At 44.7% G+C, this 18,824-nt stretch overlaps 1 protein-coding gene across 4 annotated transcripts in view; it reads right to left on the bottom strand.

The window, feature by feature from the left end:
* Nucleotides 1-2,052: 2,052 nt before the first annotated feature.
* Nucleotides 2,053-18,824, bottom strand: part of CDK7 (cyclin dependent kinase 7) — a 30,161-nt gene continuing 13,389 nt past the window's right edge. For all 4 annotated transcript variants that reach the window (XM_017344767.3, XM_002714073.5, XM_017344768.3 and 1 more), the window contains 5 exons: nt 17,293-17,392; nt 13,121-13,207; nt 6,388-6,537; nt 2,686-2,833; nt 2,053-2,326 (listed from right to left, as the gene is read on the bottom strand). In XM_017344767.3, the coding sequence (XP_017200256.1) occupies nt 2,298-2,326; nt 2,686-2,833; nt 6,388-6,537; nt 13,121-13,207; nt 17,293-17,392 (514 nt within the window). In that variant the 3' untranslated portion in view covers nt 2,053-2,297. The remainder of the gene's footprint in view (nt 2,327-2,685; nt 2,834-6,387; nt 6,538-13,120; nt 13,208-17,292; nt 17,393-18,824) is intronic.

Below are 18,824 nucleotides of genomic sequence, written 5' to 3'. Positions count from 1 at the left end.
CACCCCCTAAATGGCCGCTACGGCCGGTGCTGCGCGGATCCGAAGGCAGGAGCCAGGTGCTTCTCCTGATCTCCCATGCTGGTGCAGGGTCCAAGCACTTGGGCCATCCTCCATTGCACTCCTGGGCCACAGCAGACAGCTGGACCGGAAAAGGAGCAACCAGGACAGAATCCGGCGCCCCGACCGGGACTAGAACCCGGTGTGCCGGCGCCGCAGGTGGAGGATTAGCCTGGTGAGCCGCGGCGCCGGCCTAGATTTTCATTTTTTAATGAGAGCTCCAGTGCCATGTGAAAAACAAGTCTGCAGGCTTTTCTCCCACCGATCTACCTTATGTCAATTAATTCCAGACCCAGCGGGATCAAACTGACGCCTTGATCTGGCCCTGTGAGACCTTAGTCAAACGCAAGGCAGAGGGCGCCGCAGCGCTCGCAGGAGCAGGGCAGGGAAGGCGGTGCAGCGCCCGGGGGCCGGCTCGCGAGAGTGCGCCCTCTACTGGACCAGAACTGCGGAGCTCGTGACGTCAAACTGGACGTCATCACAGGCCCACTGAGCTGCGCAAACTCCTGCTCAGGATGTCATAACAGATCTGCTGCTGGCGCTCGGCAGGAGGCACGCGAGGCCCCTCTGGTTGGCCTTTGAGGACACCACCGTGTGCTGCCCGCGCCCAGCCAGCTGGCAGGCTGCGTACAGAGGACGTTCTTAATCCACCAGGATGGGAAACACTTCGTTCCCAAAACGTCCTGCTCTCCTTCCTGTTACTGGGAGTTCTAAACATGGTATTTCTCCTCCCAGGGGGCAGAAGGCACCTAGATTTCCCATTCTCATTTGTGTGTGGATTCTTGATATAAATGCGCAGACGTAAGGCGTTAGTGCGAGTCAAAATGTTTCCGTGAGCAAGGCCCAGCAGTTCACCGTGATGAGGATTCCAAGTTGGGCCAAGCCAGACAACTGACTTGCAGAACTGAGAGCTAACACACTGTGCTACTTTCAGCTGCTATGGTTATAATTTTCATACAGTAATAGAAAATCACAGGTCACAAATACGGCATAGGAATGTTGTGTATGTGAGATACTATGTGGAACTTAAAACAGATTAACTAGATTTATATGGATTAACATGGAAGGAATTAAGTTTTGAGTGAAAAAAATGCAGTGAGATATCATCTATCACTCACATTATAATTTCCAGGCCCCACACAATCCTGTATATATTGTTATTCATGTTAGTATGAATATGCATTCTTACAAAACAGCGACATAAAATCATGGAAGGATACACACTCATTCCATGAGTGATTTCCCTTTCAGAACGGGGGAAATGAAAAACAGGAGTACAATAAAATATTACGGGGAACCTCAATTTTATCTGTCACTTTAAAAAAAATTTTTTTGGGGGGGGCTGGGGTTGTGGCATAGCAGGTTAAGCTGCCGCCTGCAATGCCGGCATTCCATATGGGCGCTGGTTTGAGTCCAGGTTGCTCCATTTCCAGTCTAGCTCCCTGCTAATGTGCCTGGGGAGCAAGCAGCAGAGGATGGCCTAAGTGTTTGGACCCCTGCACCCATGTGGGAGATAGATAAAGCTCCTGGCTTTGGTCTGGCCCATCCTGGGCTGCAGCAGCCATTTGGGGAGTAAACCAACAATGGAAGACCTCTCTCTTTCCCTCTTTCTCTCAGTAACTCTGCCTGGAACTCCATCCAGGTCTCCCACATGGGTGGCAGAGGCCCAAACATCTGGGCCATCTTTTGCTGCTTTCCCAGGTGCTTTGGCAGGGCACTGAATTGGAAATGGAGCAACTGGGACTCCAACAGGCATCTATATGGGATACCAGTGTTGCAGACCGCTGCGTTGCAACACCAGTGCCCTAGGTTTTATTTCTTTTAAAAGCATATTTATTTTGTTAGTATTTGTTAATTCTGAGTAGTACGTATGTATTTGCTAAATTATTCCTAATTTTTCCATTTTCTTTTTATTATTCTTTAAATACCACCCCAGCTATTACAAATTTGTAGAGCTATACAGTGAGAGTTTCAAAGTACCAGTTCTTCTCTGGGTTTTCTTAACACATTTTTAATTGTACATTTCAGAGAAAAGAACTTATCTTACTTTTGTACTCTAATCAGAAAAACCAGAATTATTTTAAAATACATTTAATAAAAATAACTCCGTTTTATATATTTTATACATGTAGCATATTTACAAGTTCACTTCTACAGCATTTACTTCATTTTTACTATTTTGTCATTATTCTCTTTCTTGACTCTTTCCTTCAGTAGTAGAATTCCAGTGTTCTTTGCAATTAAAAAATCAGCTTCTTGGGCAATACTCCTAGAAAGCAGAACAGAACAAAGACAGGTTGTTCACATTCACCTTACGTGATTTCCACCATCAACCACATTATTAATCACGTGCTACTGCTCCTTAAGCACACAGCGCCTGGCAGAACCGCTGAAGGGGAGAAAGCCCCACCCACTGCGAGCCGCCACGTCGCTCAGGGGCACCCTCAGTGGCTGAAGTGAAGTGGAGGCAAACTTCTAAGATTGCACATTCTATTTTATACAACTTCAAACTTTTAAAATAAATAGCTCACAAGTTACATTCCTTAGCTGCCTTCAGTCACTAACTGTACAGGATCTATTTGGAGTTTTACAAATTTATCTCATTTCTTATGAAAATAGGAATTTAACCTTGTTCCAGGGCCTCTGTTCTTTTCCGTTTTGTTGCCATGGCTGGGTTAGATTGCTCCTTCAAGGTTTCCACTGGACAATTTGGCCTTGGCAGCTGACAACCAGGTGTAGGCCCTGGACGATTACTGAAATACTTAGTTTTCAATGCCTTTTAAAAGAAAGGTTTTAAGTTAGTAACCTGTAAGAAAATCTAATCTCCAAAGTTGATGGGAGCATTAGAAATATTACGTGAGCACGTCCATCCCCCAAACACAAAGAAACCAATGTCGAGTATTTGCATATGCAAATTACTACAAATATACACCTAGTACCCTAGATGAGCTAGTAAGTATTACTTCAGGAAAAAGACTACCTTCTAACTTTTACAAGAGCCTATATTAGCCGGCACCGTGGCTCAATAGGCTAATCCTCCGCCTTACGGCGCCGGCACACCGGGTTCTAGTCCTAGTTGGGGCGTCAGATTCTGTCCCGGTTGCCTCTCTTCCAGGCCAGCTCTCTGCTGTGGCCCGGGAGTGCAGTGGAAGATGGCCCAAGTGCTTGGGCCCTGCACCCCATGGGAGACCAGGAAAAGCACCTGGCTCCTGGCTTCGGATCAGCGCGGTGCGCCGGCCGCGGCGGCCATTGGAGGGTGAACCAACGGCAAAGGAAGACCTTTCTGTCTGTCTCTCTCTCTCACTGTCCACTCTGCCTGTCAAAAAATTAATAAAAATAAAGAGCCTATATTAGTTATGAACTATCCATAGTTAGGTGTTGTACATTTTAGCTCTCTATACAGTGTGGGCCTTATAGTTAAAAGGTAGAGAGAAACCTGCTAAAAAGAACTTAGAATTTTATTTGTAACCATACCCATATTTATTCAAGCCCTAAATGTATATTAAAATTCATTAAAGTAAGGCTCAGTGCTTGAGCCCCTGTCATCCATGTGGGAGACCCGGATAGAGTTCCAGGTTCCTGGCTTTGGCCTGGCCCAGTCATGACTGTTGTGGCCACTTGGGGAGTGAACCAGGAAAGGGAAGATTGATCTCTCCCTCCTTCTTTCCTTCTCTCTGTAACTCTGCCTTTCAAATAAATGAATACATCTTTTAAATAAAGCTTGCTCAAGGTTACCTCTATTAACTACCAGTCCAATTTTCTATGATATTTCCTTTACTTGGGGCCAAAATTCCAATAGTAGTTCCATCCTAAGTAACAGGCTTGTCAAGTTCATATCTGTTTGCTTACAGCAGTACAACAATACTATTGCCCAAAAGCCACAATAACTTAATTCCTTTAGGAAAATCCTTTAAGAATTCCAGGGCCGGCACTGTAGCAGGTAAAGCCACCACCTGCAGTGCTGGCACTGCAGGTGCATATGGGGACTAGTTCGAGTCCCAGCTGCTCCACTTCCAACCCAGCACTCTGCTATGGCCTGGGAAAGCAGAAGAAGATGGTCCAAGTCCTTGGGCCTCTGCCCCTGCGTGGGAGACCCAGAGGGGCTCTTGGCTCCTGGCTTTGGATCGGCACAGCTTCTGCCATTGTGGCCATCTGGGGAGTGAACCATCGGTCCTATAAGACCTCTCTCTCTGCCTCTCCTTCTCTCTTTGTGTAACTCTAACTTTCAAATAAAATAAATAAATCTCTTAAAAAAAAAGTCCAAATAAACTTTCCAAGCACATCCCTCTTCTAACATTTGCACTCATACTTTAGAGATTCTTTACTTCAAGACTTACATTTCTATAGCAGTTCCACAGGTAAATTAAGCTAATCTGGGGCTACACGGAAAGCTAAGAAAGGAAGACTGTCTCATTCCAACTATAATACATTCCTGAGATAAAGCCTTTTTTTGTTTAAAGATTTTTTTTTTTTTTTTTTTACAGGCAGAGTGGACAGTGAGAGAGAGAGACAGACAGAAAGGTCTTCCTTTGCCGTTGGTTCACCCTCCAATGGCCACCGCAGCCAGCGCACCGCGCTGATCCGAAGGCAGGAGCCAGGAGCCAGGAGCGCAGTGCGCCGGCCGTAGCAGCCATTTGGGGGGTGAACTAATGGGAAGGAAGACTTTTCTCTCTGTCTCTCTCTCTCACTAACTCTGCCTGTCAAAAAAGAAAAAAAGAATAGTCCTCAGCCAGCGTTGTGGCTTAACTGCAGTGCCGGCATCCTGTATTGGCACCAGTTCCAGTCCTGGCTGCTGCACTTCCAACCCAGCTCCCTGCTAATGTGCCTGGGAAAGCAGGGGAAGAAGATGGCCCAAGTGCTTGGGACCCTGTACCCGCGTGGGAGACCCAGAAGAAGCTCCTGGCTTCAGATCAGCCTAGCTCCGGCCATTGTGGCCACTTGGAGGGGGAGTGAACCAGTGGATGGAAGATCTCTCTCTCCCCCTCTGCCTCTGCCTCTCTAACTCTGCCTTTCAAATAAGTAAATAAATCTTTTTTTAAAAAAAGTAAATGCATTAAACTAAGGTTTGGTAGTCTGCCACAAACTTAAGGGGAAAACATCCATTCTGTATCCTTGGCATATTGTTCATGGATGTTTCTGTTGGATATATAAATGCTTGGAATCTTCAGTTAGTCTTATCTTTTATGAGATCAAATCAGTACACCATATCGCATTTGTGCACTGCCCTGCTTCATCAAGTGTGAACCTATCCTTTTTGTGTGTTTGCTTTTAAAACAAAGTAATCAAATTTATAGGTTTTTATATTTTTATGTTGGAGAACATCTCTCCCTTTTTCTGTTTGATGGCTTTTAATCTCTTGTAAGTATACAACTGTATCTAACTATACCATTTGCTCCCCATTGTCATTTTCTGACTGGCAATGCCAAGTATACATCTCTGGATTGCATTTTATGGGAGAATAAAAACTAAACCACTTTAATCATTAAGTTTGCATCAGAGTTTAAAGATACATGAATTCAACTGAAATATGCCATTTTTTTTAACAAATACAAAAGCCTTGGTTTATTCCCCTCTGCAGGTAAGGTACGTAAAAGACTATTATGTGACTGCATAGGGCATTGTCATGTAGCCCAGCAGGTTAAGCTGCCACTCAGGACACTCACATCCCATAGCCGAATGAGTCCCTGCTACTCTGCCTCTGATCCAGGTCCCTGTTAATGCACCTGGGAAGCAGCAGACGATGGCTCAAGTCCTTGAGTCTCTTCTACCCACATGAGAGACCTCGATGGAGTTCCTGATTCCCGGCTCTGCCCTGCCCCAGCCTCAGCTACTGCAGACATCTGGTGAGTGAGAGAGCGATCTCCTACCCATTGGCTTACTCCCCAAATGCCAACAGCCAGGAACTCAATCCGGGTCTCCCATATGGGTGGCAGGGATCCAACCGTTGGGGCATCTGCTGCCTCCCAGCGTCTGCACCAGCAGGAAGCTGCACGTGCGAGCAAAGCTGGGACTTGAACCAGGCACTCCAGTCCGGAATGTGGGTGTCCCAAGAGGCCTCTTAACTGCTGATCCAAACACCTGTACCCAGTTATGTATTTATATTTTCCTAAGCAAGTATACACTCTCTCATAGTTGTACGTGCATGATGAAATTTACTAACAGTCTGAATAATAGCTTATGGAAAAGACACAAGGATTTGTTATTATTCCTTAAGACAAAAACACATTTTTGGCAGCATTTAAAAATATTAAAAAGTTTTAAGACATTCTGTTTTTGCTTTATCAATGCTAAAATTTAGATAATCCTGTAATTTCAAATATGCTGTAATACCTGTGTGGCTGTAATTCGAGTACACGGATTAAATAAGAATAAGCCTTGTATGAGCTCGAGCAGATCGTCTCCTGCTGCAATGAAGATGTGTTGTAATGGGATTCCAGGGAAACTCTTAAATGTCACATAATCTGGAAGACTACACATATCCTGGAAAAAATAGTTTGAACATTCAAATTTAAGTGGACTGAAAGATACAAATATCAAATAAAGAAATAAAAAGCAGTGAAAGATAGCCCAAGTACTTAGGCCCTTGCACCCACTTGCAGATGATACAATATTCTATGTATAATATCCCAATAAATCTATTAAGAACTCCTAAAACTAAAAAGTACAGCAGGGCTATAGCTCTACAAATTAGCAATGAACATATGAATGGCAAAATTAAAAGTACCATTTATGATCACATAAAAAAGGAAAATGAAATAGGTAAAAAAAAGAAAAAAAAAAAAAGCCTAAGCAAAACATGTACAAGTTCATGTCCTGAAAGCTACACAACACTGATGGAATAAACCAAAGATGTAAATAAATGGTGAAACATACCATGTTCATGCACTGGAAGATTCAACACACTAAGGATGTCAACTTTCCTCAAGGTGACACACAGGTTTAACATTTTTATCAAAACCCTGGAAAAGTTATCATAGATAGAAGCAGATTACCCTAAAACTCCTATGGGACTTACCCCTGATGAACAAAGAGGCAAAAATCCTCAACAAAATACTAGCAAACAGAATCCAACAACACACAAGAAAGGTCATCCACCCTGGGTCAGGTGGGATTTATCCAGGAACGTACGGATGCCTCAACAGAAGCAAGTCAATAAACGTGACACATCACATCAACAAAGTGAAGGACGAAAACCATATGATTAACTCAACAATTAAAGAAAAGGCATCGGATAAAATACAACATCCTGTCATGATAGAAACCTTTTAAAAATCGGGCATAGAAGGAACATACCTTAACACAATCAAGGCAAAATATGACAAACCCATAGCCAGCATCATGCTGAGGGGAAAAGCTGAAAGCTGGATGCATTTCCACTAAGATCTGAAACCAAACAAGGATGCCTACTTTCCCCTGTATTATTCAATATGGTTCTGGAGGTTTTAGCCATAGCTATTAGGCAAGAAAATCAAATCAAAGCGTGTATTATAATTGGAAAGGAGGAAGTCAAATTGATCCTATTTAGAGACAAGATCTTTTACAGAGAGGAATCAAAAGAGTATAATAAGAGACTATTAGGATTCATAAGAGAATTCAGCAAAGTTGCAGAATTTAAGATCAACACACAAAAATCAACAGCATTCTTATACACTGACAACGCTTTGGCTTAGAAAGAATTTATCAGACCAGTCCCATTCGCAGTAGCTACAAAAAAATTTAAATACCTTGAGATGAATTTAACCAAGGATGCGAAAGATTTCTGCAATGAGAATTACAAAGTATTAATGAAAGAAATAGAAGACACAAAGAAATGGAAAAATCTTCCATGTTGATGGATTGGGAAAATTAATAGCATCAAAGTGTCCATAGTATCCAAAACAATTCACGGATTCAATGTGATCTCAATCAAAATACCAAGTACATTCTTCACAGATTTAGAAAAAACAAACCTAAAATTCATGTGGAAATACAAAAGACTCTGAACAGTCAAATTAAACAAACAATAACAACAACAGAGCTATCATAATACCAGAACTCAAGACTTACTACAGGACAGTTATAAGCAAAACACCTGGTACTGGCACAAAAATAGACATGCAGACTAACGGAACTGAATAGAAACCTCAGAAAGAAACCACACATATACAACCAACTAATCTTTGACAAGTGAGCTAAAATCATTCTCTGGCGAAAGGACGGTTTCTTCAATAAATGTTGGAAAAGTTGGACGTCCACATGTAGAAATTTAAAACAAGACCTTACATACTATACAACAACCAACTCACTATGGATTAAAGATCTAAAGACCGGACACCATCAAGTTACGAGAGGAAAACATAGAGGAAATGCTGCATCACATTGGCCTCGGCAGAAACTTCTTGGATAACACCCCAAAAGCACAGGCAATAAAGGCAAAAACAGACCAATGGGATTCCATTAAGCTAAGAGGCTCCTGCACAGCAAAGCAAATAATTAACAAAGTAGAGAGGCAACTGACAGAATGGGAGAAAATTTTTGTAAACTATGCATCTCATAAAGAATTCATATCCAGAATATATAAGCAGCTCAGGAAACAACAACAAAACAAACAACCCAGTTAAGTAATGGGCAAATGATATGAACAGGTATTTTTCAAAGGCGAAATACAGATGGTCAACAGGCACATGAAAAGATGATCTGAGGATTACTAGTTATCAGGGAAATGCAAAGAAAAGCCACAGTGAGGCATCACCTCACCGCAGTTAGAATGGCTAGCATAGAAAAATCAAAAAATAACAAATGCTGGTGAGGATGCAGAAAAAGGTACTTTCATATACGGTTCGTAGCAATACAAACTGGTACAACCATTATGGAAGACAGTATGGAGATTCCTCAGAAAACTAAAAATAGATCCACCTTATGACCCACCTATCACATAGCTAAGAATATAGCCAAAGGAAATGAAATCAGCATATGAAAGTTACACTCCCACAAGTATAGCAGTTCAACTCACAATAGCTAAGATATAGACTCAACCTAAAATACCCATCAGCTGATGAATGGATTGACATTGGCAATAAAAAGACACAACTGGAGATTGTTATGCTAAGTGAAATAAGCTAGACCTAAAAAAAAAAAAAAATATGGTTTCTCTTATTTGTGGTAGTTTATATGGAGTATAAACATTGTGTGGATGTCATATCATTTGGTATATACTTAATAACTGTGCTTTACTGAATTATACCATGTAAATGATAATATGCTTATTTCACGCATAAAAAAATGGAGAGGGAGGAAGTAGCGAGGACTCTTGGGGTATTAGCAATACTTTGTTCTAAATTTGGGTGTCAGTTATCAGTATGATTAGATTACAAAAAATGCAGGGGCCGGTGCTGTGATGTAGCGCCACTATCTGCAGTGGCGGCATCCCATATGGGTGCTGGTTCAAGTCCCAGCTGCTCCACTTCCAACCCAGCTTTCTATGACCTGGGAAAGCAGTGGAAGATGCCCCAAGTCCGTGGGCCCCTGCACCCACATGGGAGACCTGAAAGAAGCATCAGGCTCCTGGCTTCAGATTGGCCCAGTTCCAGCCACTGCAGCCATTTGAGGAGTGAACCAGCAGATGAAGACCTCCCTCTTTGCCTCTGTAACTCTGCCTTTCAAATAAATAAAATAAAAATCTTCAAAAAATACTCATTTCTGTATATTTATGCGCTTTTCTTGGTACGTATACTGTACTTCAATAAAATGTTTAGGAAAAGGAAAGGCAAAGGACTAGCATGGCTAAAACAATTTAGAGAAATAACAATAATCATCCTCCCTTATTTTAGAACAATTTATACCAGCTTTAATTAAGACTGTGTGGCAGCGTGCAGCTGACAAAAAGCATTCCAGCTACAAAGCGGCCACTGTGAACCCGTGTATGTGGGAGAAGAGGGAGGCCAGCTGCAGCCACAAGAGAGACGTCGGGGACGGTGGAGGACAGAGTGGGAGCTCATTTCCTCTGCATATTTTACTGTTAGATCTGTATGTGTAAAAGTAGTGTGCACTTTTTGTATTTAAATATTAAGAATGATTCCAGCTGGAAAAAGAAAAAGAAAAAAAAAACTGTGCAGTACTGGAAGAGGGACAGACACACAGATCAATGGAACACAATACTGACCCAGACAGCCACACAAATCTATCTAAGAGATTTTTGGAAAAGATGCAAAAGAAATGGACAGAAAGTCTTTTCAATAAATGGTGCTACATCCACAGACCCAAAAATGAACCCTGACATAAGTCTAAAACATCATGAAAAACTGAATTCTAAATGGACTGTGGACTTAAACACAGTCCTATGGAACTTTTAGAAAAAAACATACAAAAAGAATTTCAGAAAGGGCCTGACTCAGTGGCATAGCAGGTAAAGCTGCTGCCTGCAGCACCAGCATCCCATATGGGTTCTGGTTCGAGTCCCGGCTGCTCTACTTCCAATCCAGCTCTCTGCTATGACCTGGGAAAGCAGAAGATGCCCAAGTGCTTGGGACCCTGCACCCACGTGGGAGACCCGGAAGAAGTTCCTGGCTTCGGATCAGCCGGGCTCTGGTGGTTGCAGCTATTTAGGGAGTGAACCAGCTGATGGAAGACCTCTTTTTCTCTGCCTCTCTGTAACTCTGCCTTTCAAATAAATAAATAAATCTTTAAAAAATTTTTTCAGGGGACCAGCACTATGGCACATTTGGTTAACGCCCTGGCCTGAAGCGCCAGCATCCCATATGGGCACCAGTTCAAGTCCCAGCTGCTCCTCTTTCAATCCAGCTCTCTGCTATAGCCTGAGAAAGCAGTAGAAGATGGCCCAAATCCTTGGGCCCCTGCATGTGTGTGGGAGACCCGGAAGAAGCTCCTGGCTCCTGGCTTTGGATCGGCGCAGCTCCAGCCATTGCGGCCATCTGGATGGAAGACTCACTCTCTCCCTGCCTCTCCTTCTCTCTGTGTAACTCTTTCAAGGAAAGTAAAAAAAACTTAAAAAAATTTTTTTTTCAGAAAAATTTTTGGACTAGGCCAGAGTTCTTCAACTTGACACCAAAAGCATGATTCATTAAAGGAAAAACTGATAAGCCTGATCAAAATTAAAACTTACTCTGATAAAAACTTACTATGATAAAAAGGCACTGTGAGAAAAAATTTTTGCAAAACTCACATACAACAAATAACTACTATCTAGACTATACAACTCAATACTCTGCAGTCAAAATAAATAAATAAACAAACAGGAGCACAAGAGTGCCGGGGTGAGAGTTCTGGCTCCACTTCTGTTTCTAGCTTCCTGCTGATGCACACCACAGGAGGGCAGCATGTGATGGCTCAAGTGCTTGGATCCCTGAACTCCCAAGTGGGAGAACCTAGACTGGGCCCCAGCTACTGTGGACATCTGGGGAATAAACCAGTGGATGCCCCCTGCTCATGCGCAGGGAAAGAACCAGAGGACAGCACAAGAGCTTGGGCACCTGTACCCACGTGGGAGAGCTGGATGAAGCTCCTGGCTTCGGACGTGGCCTCACCCCGGCTACTGCAGCCATCTGGAGAGTGAACCAACGGAGAGAAGATCTCTCTATCTGCCTCTCCCTCTCTAACTCTGCCTTTCAAATAAATAAAACTCATAAAAAACATGAATTAAAAATTAAAAAGTAACATTATGTATTTTATAAAGAAAGCAAAGGGAGGGGCTTGGAGACTCCAAAGAAATTAAAAGGAGATTAAATGTTAATTATTGTGAATTAATCAAGCCATGTTGTAAAAATGTCTTCAAATATCACTGTACCCTGTAATATGCACAACATATGCATGTTAGTAGAAAATGTATTAAAACTCTCGTGGAGTAGAAAAAAATAATTAAAACAGGGGCCACCACTGTGGTGCAGTGGTTTAAGCCACCACCTGCAGCACCAGCATCCCACATGGCACCAGTTTGAATCCTTGCTGTTCTGTCTCCAATCCAGCTCCCTGCTAATGTGCCTGGGAAAGCAGCAGAGCTTGGCCCAAGTGCTTACAACCCTGCACCCATGTGGGAGACCTGGAAGAAGCTCCTAGCTCCTGGCTTTGGCCTGGCCCACTCTGGCTATTGTGGCCATTTGGGGAATGAAGCAACAGATGGAAGGTCTCTCTCTCTGTCTATACATGGATGGCGAACATATGAGAAGGTATTTAACACCAATAGCCATCAGAGCAGTAAGATTACAATCACAGTAAAATTCAGCAAGCTTAAACTGTTGTAAGTTTACCACAGAGTGGTTAACAAGAAATACAAATAAAATATACGGCTATCACAAAGAAAAAGTTAAATGACATATTAATGTTAAAAAAGTACAAGTTGGTTGCAAAAAACAAAAAACAAAACCCCAACTATGCTATGAACTCATTTTTGTTAATGAATGAAAGAAAATGCTGGCCAGCACCGCAGCAATAGGCTAATCCTCCACCTGCGGCACCGGCACACCAGGTTCTAGTCCCGGTTGGGGCCCCAGATTCTGTCCCGGTTGCCCCTCTTCCAGGCCAGCTCTCTGCTGTGGCCCGGGAGTGCAGCGGAGGATGGCCCAAGTGCTTGGGCCCTGCACCCCATGGGAGACCAGGAGAGGCACCTGGCTCCTGGCTTTGGATCGGCGCGCTGCGCTGGCTGCGGCGGCCATTGGAGGGTGAACCAATGGCAAAGGAAGACCTTTCTCTCTCTCTCTCTCTCACTGTCTACTCTGTCCAAAAAAAACCAAACAAAACAAACAAACAAACAAAAAAAAAAAACAAAGAAAGAAAATGCAACCCTGGATGTATGTGTGTACACCCGTAGCATGGCCTTGCACCAAACTGTTAACACTGGGTACTTTCTGGGCTGGGGATTACTGTGTGTATGAGAGGTTGGATAGTATGTTACAATTTTAACTTCTTACTTTTTCTACTTCTTTATCATCTGAAATGTTATAAGTATACGTATTGCTAGTAAATTAAGATAACTAGCAAGGAAATTTAATTTCATGTGATTAGTACATAAAAGATATGACAAATAACTGTAATCCTAATTAAATTTCAAAGAAAGTGCTTAAAGGCTTACAGGCCATTGTTCCTCAGTTGGTGTGCCCAGAGTTTCAAATATTCTTGTTAGCTGATCGAGGTCTGAGTCTCCTGGCAAAAAAGGAACCTGAAAGCAAGATACAGACATTTCAAGGTAGTTTGTGATAGCTGTTACAGAAATAATACCATAAGTTAGTAATAAAAAACAAAAAACCCTAAACAATAAAAATTTAGTATGATGTACTGGATGTGTTATTAGATCCTGCTATTGCCGCTGAAGTAAATAAAATCTTCATTGCCCATTTTATTCATCTATAAATCTTTAATGAACACTTATCACGTAACGGCCACTGCGCTCAACCCAAGGCATTACAAGGGAAGACAGTTCCAGCCCTTGCCTGCTCTGCAGATAGTGGACACTGCTGATGGATGTAAACGGGCATGTATGATATGGTGTGTTGAGAGTCCAAGGTCTCAGCCCACACAGCAATAGCACCTCACCCTCTCTAGATGGGCTAGGGAAGGCTTCCTAGAGGCAGGAGCAGTGAAAGGGAATGAACAGAAGTCAGGCAGAGAAAGAGTAAGAAGGGAGAAGAGAATTTTCTTCCAGCAAAGGGTAGACACAAGGGCTGGAAAGAAGAGAATCTTCTTAAAAAAAAATTTTGGGGGGCCGGTGCCATGGCTAACTCGGTTAATCCTCCGCCTGCGGCACTGGCATCCCATATGGGCACCAGTTCGAGTCTCGGCTGCTCCTTTTCCAGTCCAGCTCTCTGCTGTGGCCCGGGAAGGCCGTGGAGGATGGCCTGGGTGCTTGGGCTCTGCACCCGCATGGGAGACCAGGAAGAAGCACCTGGCTCCTGGCTTCGGATCGCCGCAGGGCCAGCCGTGGCAGCCATTTGGGGAGTGAATCAACAGAGGGAAGACCTTCTCTCTCTCTCTCTCTCTCTCTCTCTCTCTCTTTCTCTCTCTCTCTCACTGTCTGTAACTCTACCAGTCAGATTAAAAAAAAAAAAAATTGGGGGGTCGGCGCTGTGGCGTAGCGGGTAAAGCCGCCGCCTGCAGTGCTGGCATCCCATATGGGTGCCAGTTTGAGTCCCAGCTGCTCCACTTTCTATCCAGCTTGGGCCCCTGCACCCACATGGGAGACCGGGAGGAAGCTCCTGGGCTCCTGGCTTCAGATCAGCTCAGCTCTGATTGTTGTGGCCAATTTGGGAGTGAACCAGCAGATAGAAGACCTCTCTCTCTCTCTCTGCCTCTCCTTCTCTCTTTGTGTAACTCTTTCAAGTAAAAATAAATAAATCTTAAAAAAAAATTGAAAAATCCTCTTTGAAATTATATACAGGCAAACTTTAAAAGAGAATAAATAATTGCAGGTTAAAAATTAGTGAACTGGTAAGAAATGACGAAAATATTATTTTCCAATTCATTCTTAAGACAGCTAGGTTAAATATGTAAGAAAAAAAGCATTTTCTCTACTTTGTGAATAATAATGCACTCCAGCATTATTAAGTCAAGGCTGCAACAGCCAGAGCGGGGCCAATCAGAAGCCAGGAGCTTCCTCTGGGTCTGCCACATGGGTGCAGGGGCCCAAGCATTTGGGCCATCCTCTGCTGCTTTCGCAGGCCATAGCAGAGAGCTGGATTGGAAGAGAAGCAGCTGGCACTCAAACCGGCACCCATATGGGATGCTGGTGCAAGCAAAGCTTGCCTACTATGCCACAACACCAGCCCTGGGCTTTTAAGATTTATTTACTTGACAGGCACAGTGACAGAGAGGGAGAGACAGACAGACAGAGATTCTCCAACCAGTGGTTCACCCCCTAAATGGTCGCAACAGCTAGGTCTGGGCCAGGCTGAAACCAGGAGCCAGTAATTCCACATGGGCGGCAGGGGCCTTCTTCCCAGGCGCATTAGCAGGGAGCTGGGCCAGCAGGGAAGAGGGAATTAACCTGCTCCGGCGCTGGCCCTGCGCAGGTGCCTCCTAAAGCACCCCCAGCTTCTCCAGCGCAGGCTCCCACAGCATGGGCAGAAAGCACAGTTCATCCAGCTGAGTTCCAGCAGTGGTGGAACTGTCCACCTCCCGTACAACTTCCTAGCAGAGTGCCCTCAGAGCGCTTAGGCCCCTGCACCCACGTGGGAGACACAGAGGCTTCTGGCTCCTGGCTTCGGAACGACTCAGCTCCAGCTGTTGCTGAACCAGTGGATAGAGGACCTCTGTCTCTACTTCTCTCTGTAACTCTTTCAAATAAACAAAATATTTTTTTTTAAGATTCATTTATTTGTAAGTTGGAGTTTCAGAGAGAGGAAGTCACAGAGAGACAGACAGACAGAGTATCTCACAGCAGCCAGTACTGAGGCAGGAGATTCTTCTGGGTCTCCCGTGTGGGTGCAGGGGCCTAAGATCTTGGGCCATTTTCCACTGCCTTCCCAAGTACATTAGCAGGGAGCTGGATTGGAAGTGGAGCAGCCAGGACTCAACTGGCACTCATATGGGATGCTGGCATTGCAGGCAGCAGCTTTACCTGCTACACAACACCAGCGCCCCTGCTCCTCTTACTTTCTAAACAGTGTGATTAGTTATAACGTTAAGGGCTGTGGGATTGTTTTTGTCTTCTCCGTGAGTGTATTTAGGGCCTGGCAGATTCTCAATGTGAACTTCTGCACTGCTCTGTGTTCTTGCTAGTAGCAAAGCTGTGATGCTAGCTGATTCATAGGGCCAACTTTTAGCAGTGGGATTACCATGTCATCTTCAGTTCTCTCTTTTTAAAATTTATTTGAAAGGCAGAAATACAGACAGAAAGAAGGGAAAAAAGAGAGAGAGATCTTCCTTCCACTGACTCACTCCCAAAATGGCCACAATAACCAGGGCTGAGCCAGGCAGAAGCCAGGAGCCTCTTCCGGGTCCTCCACATGGGTGCAGGGGTCCAAGCATTTGGGCCATTTTCTGTCGTTTTCCCAGGCCATTAGCAGAGAGCTGGATCAGAAGTGAAGCAGCTGGGACTAGAACTGGCATCCATATGGGATGCCAGCACTGCAGGTGGAGGCTTAACCTTCTATGCCACAGCGCCAGCCCCCATCTTCAGTTCTAAATGTAGAATTTTGTCCACTGGGGCAAGCTTCTCAAAATGATGAAGAGAATTCACATCTTTAGACTTTTTAACAGTAACAGTGTAACTTTTCTCTTTGGTATCCAGTCTTTCAGTACATACGGCTAAGGAGAGGGAGAGTGGGGTTGGAATGCAATGAGGAAACACTCCTAACTTCAGAAGGATCCCCCCAAATCCCTTTGCTTTGATTTCCCAGGAGGCCCAGTCTTCCTGGAGATCTAAGCTTTGTAACTAAAGAGAAGGTGCCAAGTCATTATCTTTTTCTCCAATGAGGGCAGGAAAGGGGAATGTTATTATTCACGGTCTCAGTCAGAGAAATGCTGCGGTCCCAGTATGTCTGCTGTCTGAACACACCTGGTGGTCTCACACGATGTTTAAAGTCACACAGACTGGGCCGGCGCCGTGGCTCAATAGGCTAATCCTCCACCTTGCGGCGCCGGCACACCGGGTTCTAGTCCCGGTCGGGGCGCCGGATTCTGTCCCGGTTGCCCCTCTTCCAGGCCAGCTCTCTGCTATGGCCAGGGAGTGCAGTGGAGGATGGCCCAGGTGCTTGGGCCCTGCACCCCATGAGAGACCAGGAAAAGCACCTGGATCCTGGCTCCTGCCATCGGATCAGCGCGGTGCGCCGGCTGCAGCGGCGGCCATTGGAGGGTGAACCAACGGCAAAGGAAGACCTTTCTCTGTCTCTCTCTCTCACTGTCCACTCTGCCTGTCAAAAAAAAAAAAAAAAAAAAAAAAAAGAAAAAGTCACACAGACTGGCTGCTGCAATGGCTGGTACCACCTATCTCAGAAGTAACCACAAAGTCTCCCAGCAGGACACAAGTCCCTCCTCACACATGCAGTGACTACAGAGATGCCGTGACAAGCTACTGCCTATGTTCTGAAGTATAATTACCTACCATAAAACCCTACTTCCTAAAGGGAAGTCTTCCCATCTCACTTTAACATTTTAATAAAAAAGGTTGTATTTTGGGGGAGGCTTTTAGAAAAATTGGCCTGTTTGTAGGCTTTTTATTGTAAGGATAGTGGGCAGAAGATAACTGTGACAAAAATTATGAGAATAACTTTAATGCTACTAAATTACGTACATTAGTATAAGACTTACCCTCAGAAGCAGCTCAGCTAATATACAGCCTACAGCCCACATGTCCACACCCACACCATACATCCTAGCTCCAAACAGTAACTCGGGAGCCCGATACCACCTAAAGAACAAAAGGAAATACAGTCACTTTAGAAGGAAGGAACAAGTAGCGCATTTCTTAGGGATGAACTAACTTCACCTTTTTAAAAGCCAATCTTTAGCCCGGCGCCACGGCTCAATAGGCTAATCCTCCACCTTGCGGCACCGGCACTCAGGGTGCCGGATTCTGTCCCGGTTGCCCCTCTTCCAGGCCAGCTCTCTGCTGTGGCCCAGGAGTGCAGTGGAGGATGGTCCAAGTACTTGGGCCCTGCACCCCATGGGAGACCAGGAGAAGTACCTGGCTCCTGCCATCGGATCAGCGCGGTGCGCCAGCCGCGGCGGCCATTGGAGGGTGAACCAACGGCAAAGGAAGACCTTTCTCTCTGTCTCTCTCTCTCACTGTCCACTCTGCCTGTCAAAAAATAAAATAATAAATAAATAAAAGCCAATCTTTGGGGCTGGTGCTGAGGCGTAATGGGTAAAGCTGCCACCTGCAGTGCTGGCATCCCATACGGACGCTGGTTCGAGTCTCGGCTGCTCCACTTCTGATCCAGCTCTCTGCTATGGCCTGGGAAAGCAGTACAAGATGGCCCAAGTCCTTGGACCCCTGCACCCACATGGAAGACCTGGGAGAAGCTCCTGGCTCCCGGCTTCAGATAGGCACAGCTCTGGGCCACTGCGGCCAATTGGGGAGTGAACCAGTGGATGGAAAACTGACCTTTCTCTCTGCCTCTCCTTCTCTGTAACTCTCAAATATATGAATAAATCTCAAAAGAAAAAAAGCCGATCTTTTACCTTGAGCACTAGAGACCACATTCTCCTGTCAAGGCTATTGCTCTGCTGTCTCCTCCAACTCCTCCATCAGTTTTCTACTGGCCCTCTCCCATTAATACATACGCATATCATTACTTACACAGCTGTAAACTTATCTGCACTATCCTTCCCCTAATGGCTACCTCCTCATTTTCTGGTTATTCAAAGAGTTGTTATTATCTTCAATTCCTCCTCTCTTAAACACTCAAAAAGATTTTTTAACTTATCTTTACTTTAATTGAAAGGAAGGGGCGGGGAGATACTTTCTTTCCCCTGGTTCACCCCTGAAATGCCTGTGACAGGGTTGGTCCTGGCCAAAGCCAGGAGCCCAAAATGCAACCACAATCCAGGTCTCCGAAGTGGGCAGCAGAGACCAAGCACTTTGGCCATATCTGCTGCTCCCAGGATGCGCATTAGCAGGAAGCTGGACTGGAAGCAGGAAAGTCGGGACTTGAACCAGCCACTCTGAAGTGGGATGCAGCTGTTCCAAGTGACGGCCTACGTACTATGCCAAAGCCTGCCCCTCTTGAACACTTTTTACCAGGATTTCATCTTCACCACTCCACCCAAACTGCTCTTGTCAAGGTTGTCAATCATGTTCTTGCAGCTGAATCCAACTGTCTATTCTCAGAGAATTCATT

The sequence above is a fragment of the Oryctolagus cuniculus genome, chromosome 14 (genome assembly GCF_964237555.1).
Source record: "Oryctolagus cuniculus chromosome 14, mOryCun1.1, whole genome shotgun sequence".
Lineage (NCBI taxonomy): Eukaryota > Metazoa > Chordata > Mammalia > Lagomorpha > Leporidae > Oryctolagus > Oryctolagus cuniculus.
Note: the sequence above shows the minus strand (reverse complement) of the source record. Positions and strands in the feature narration are given on the sequence as shown.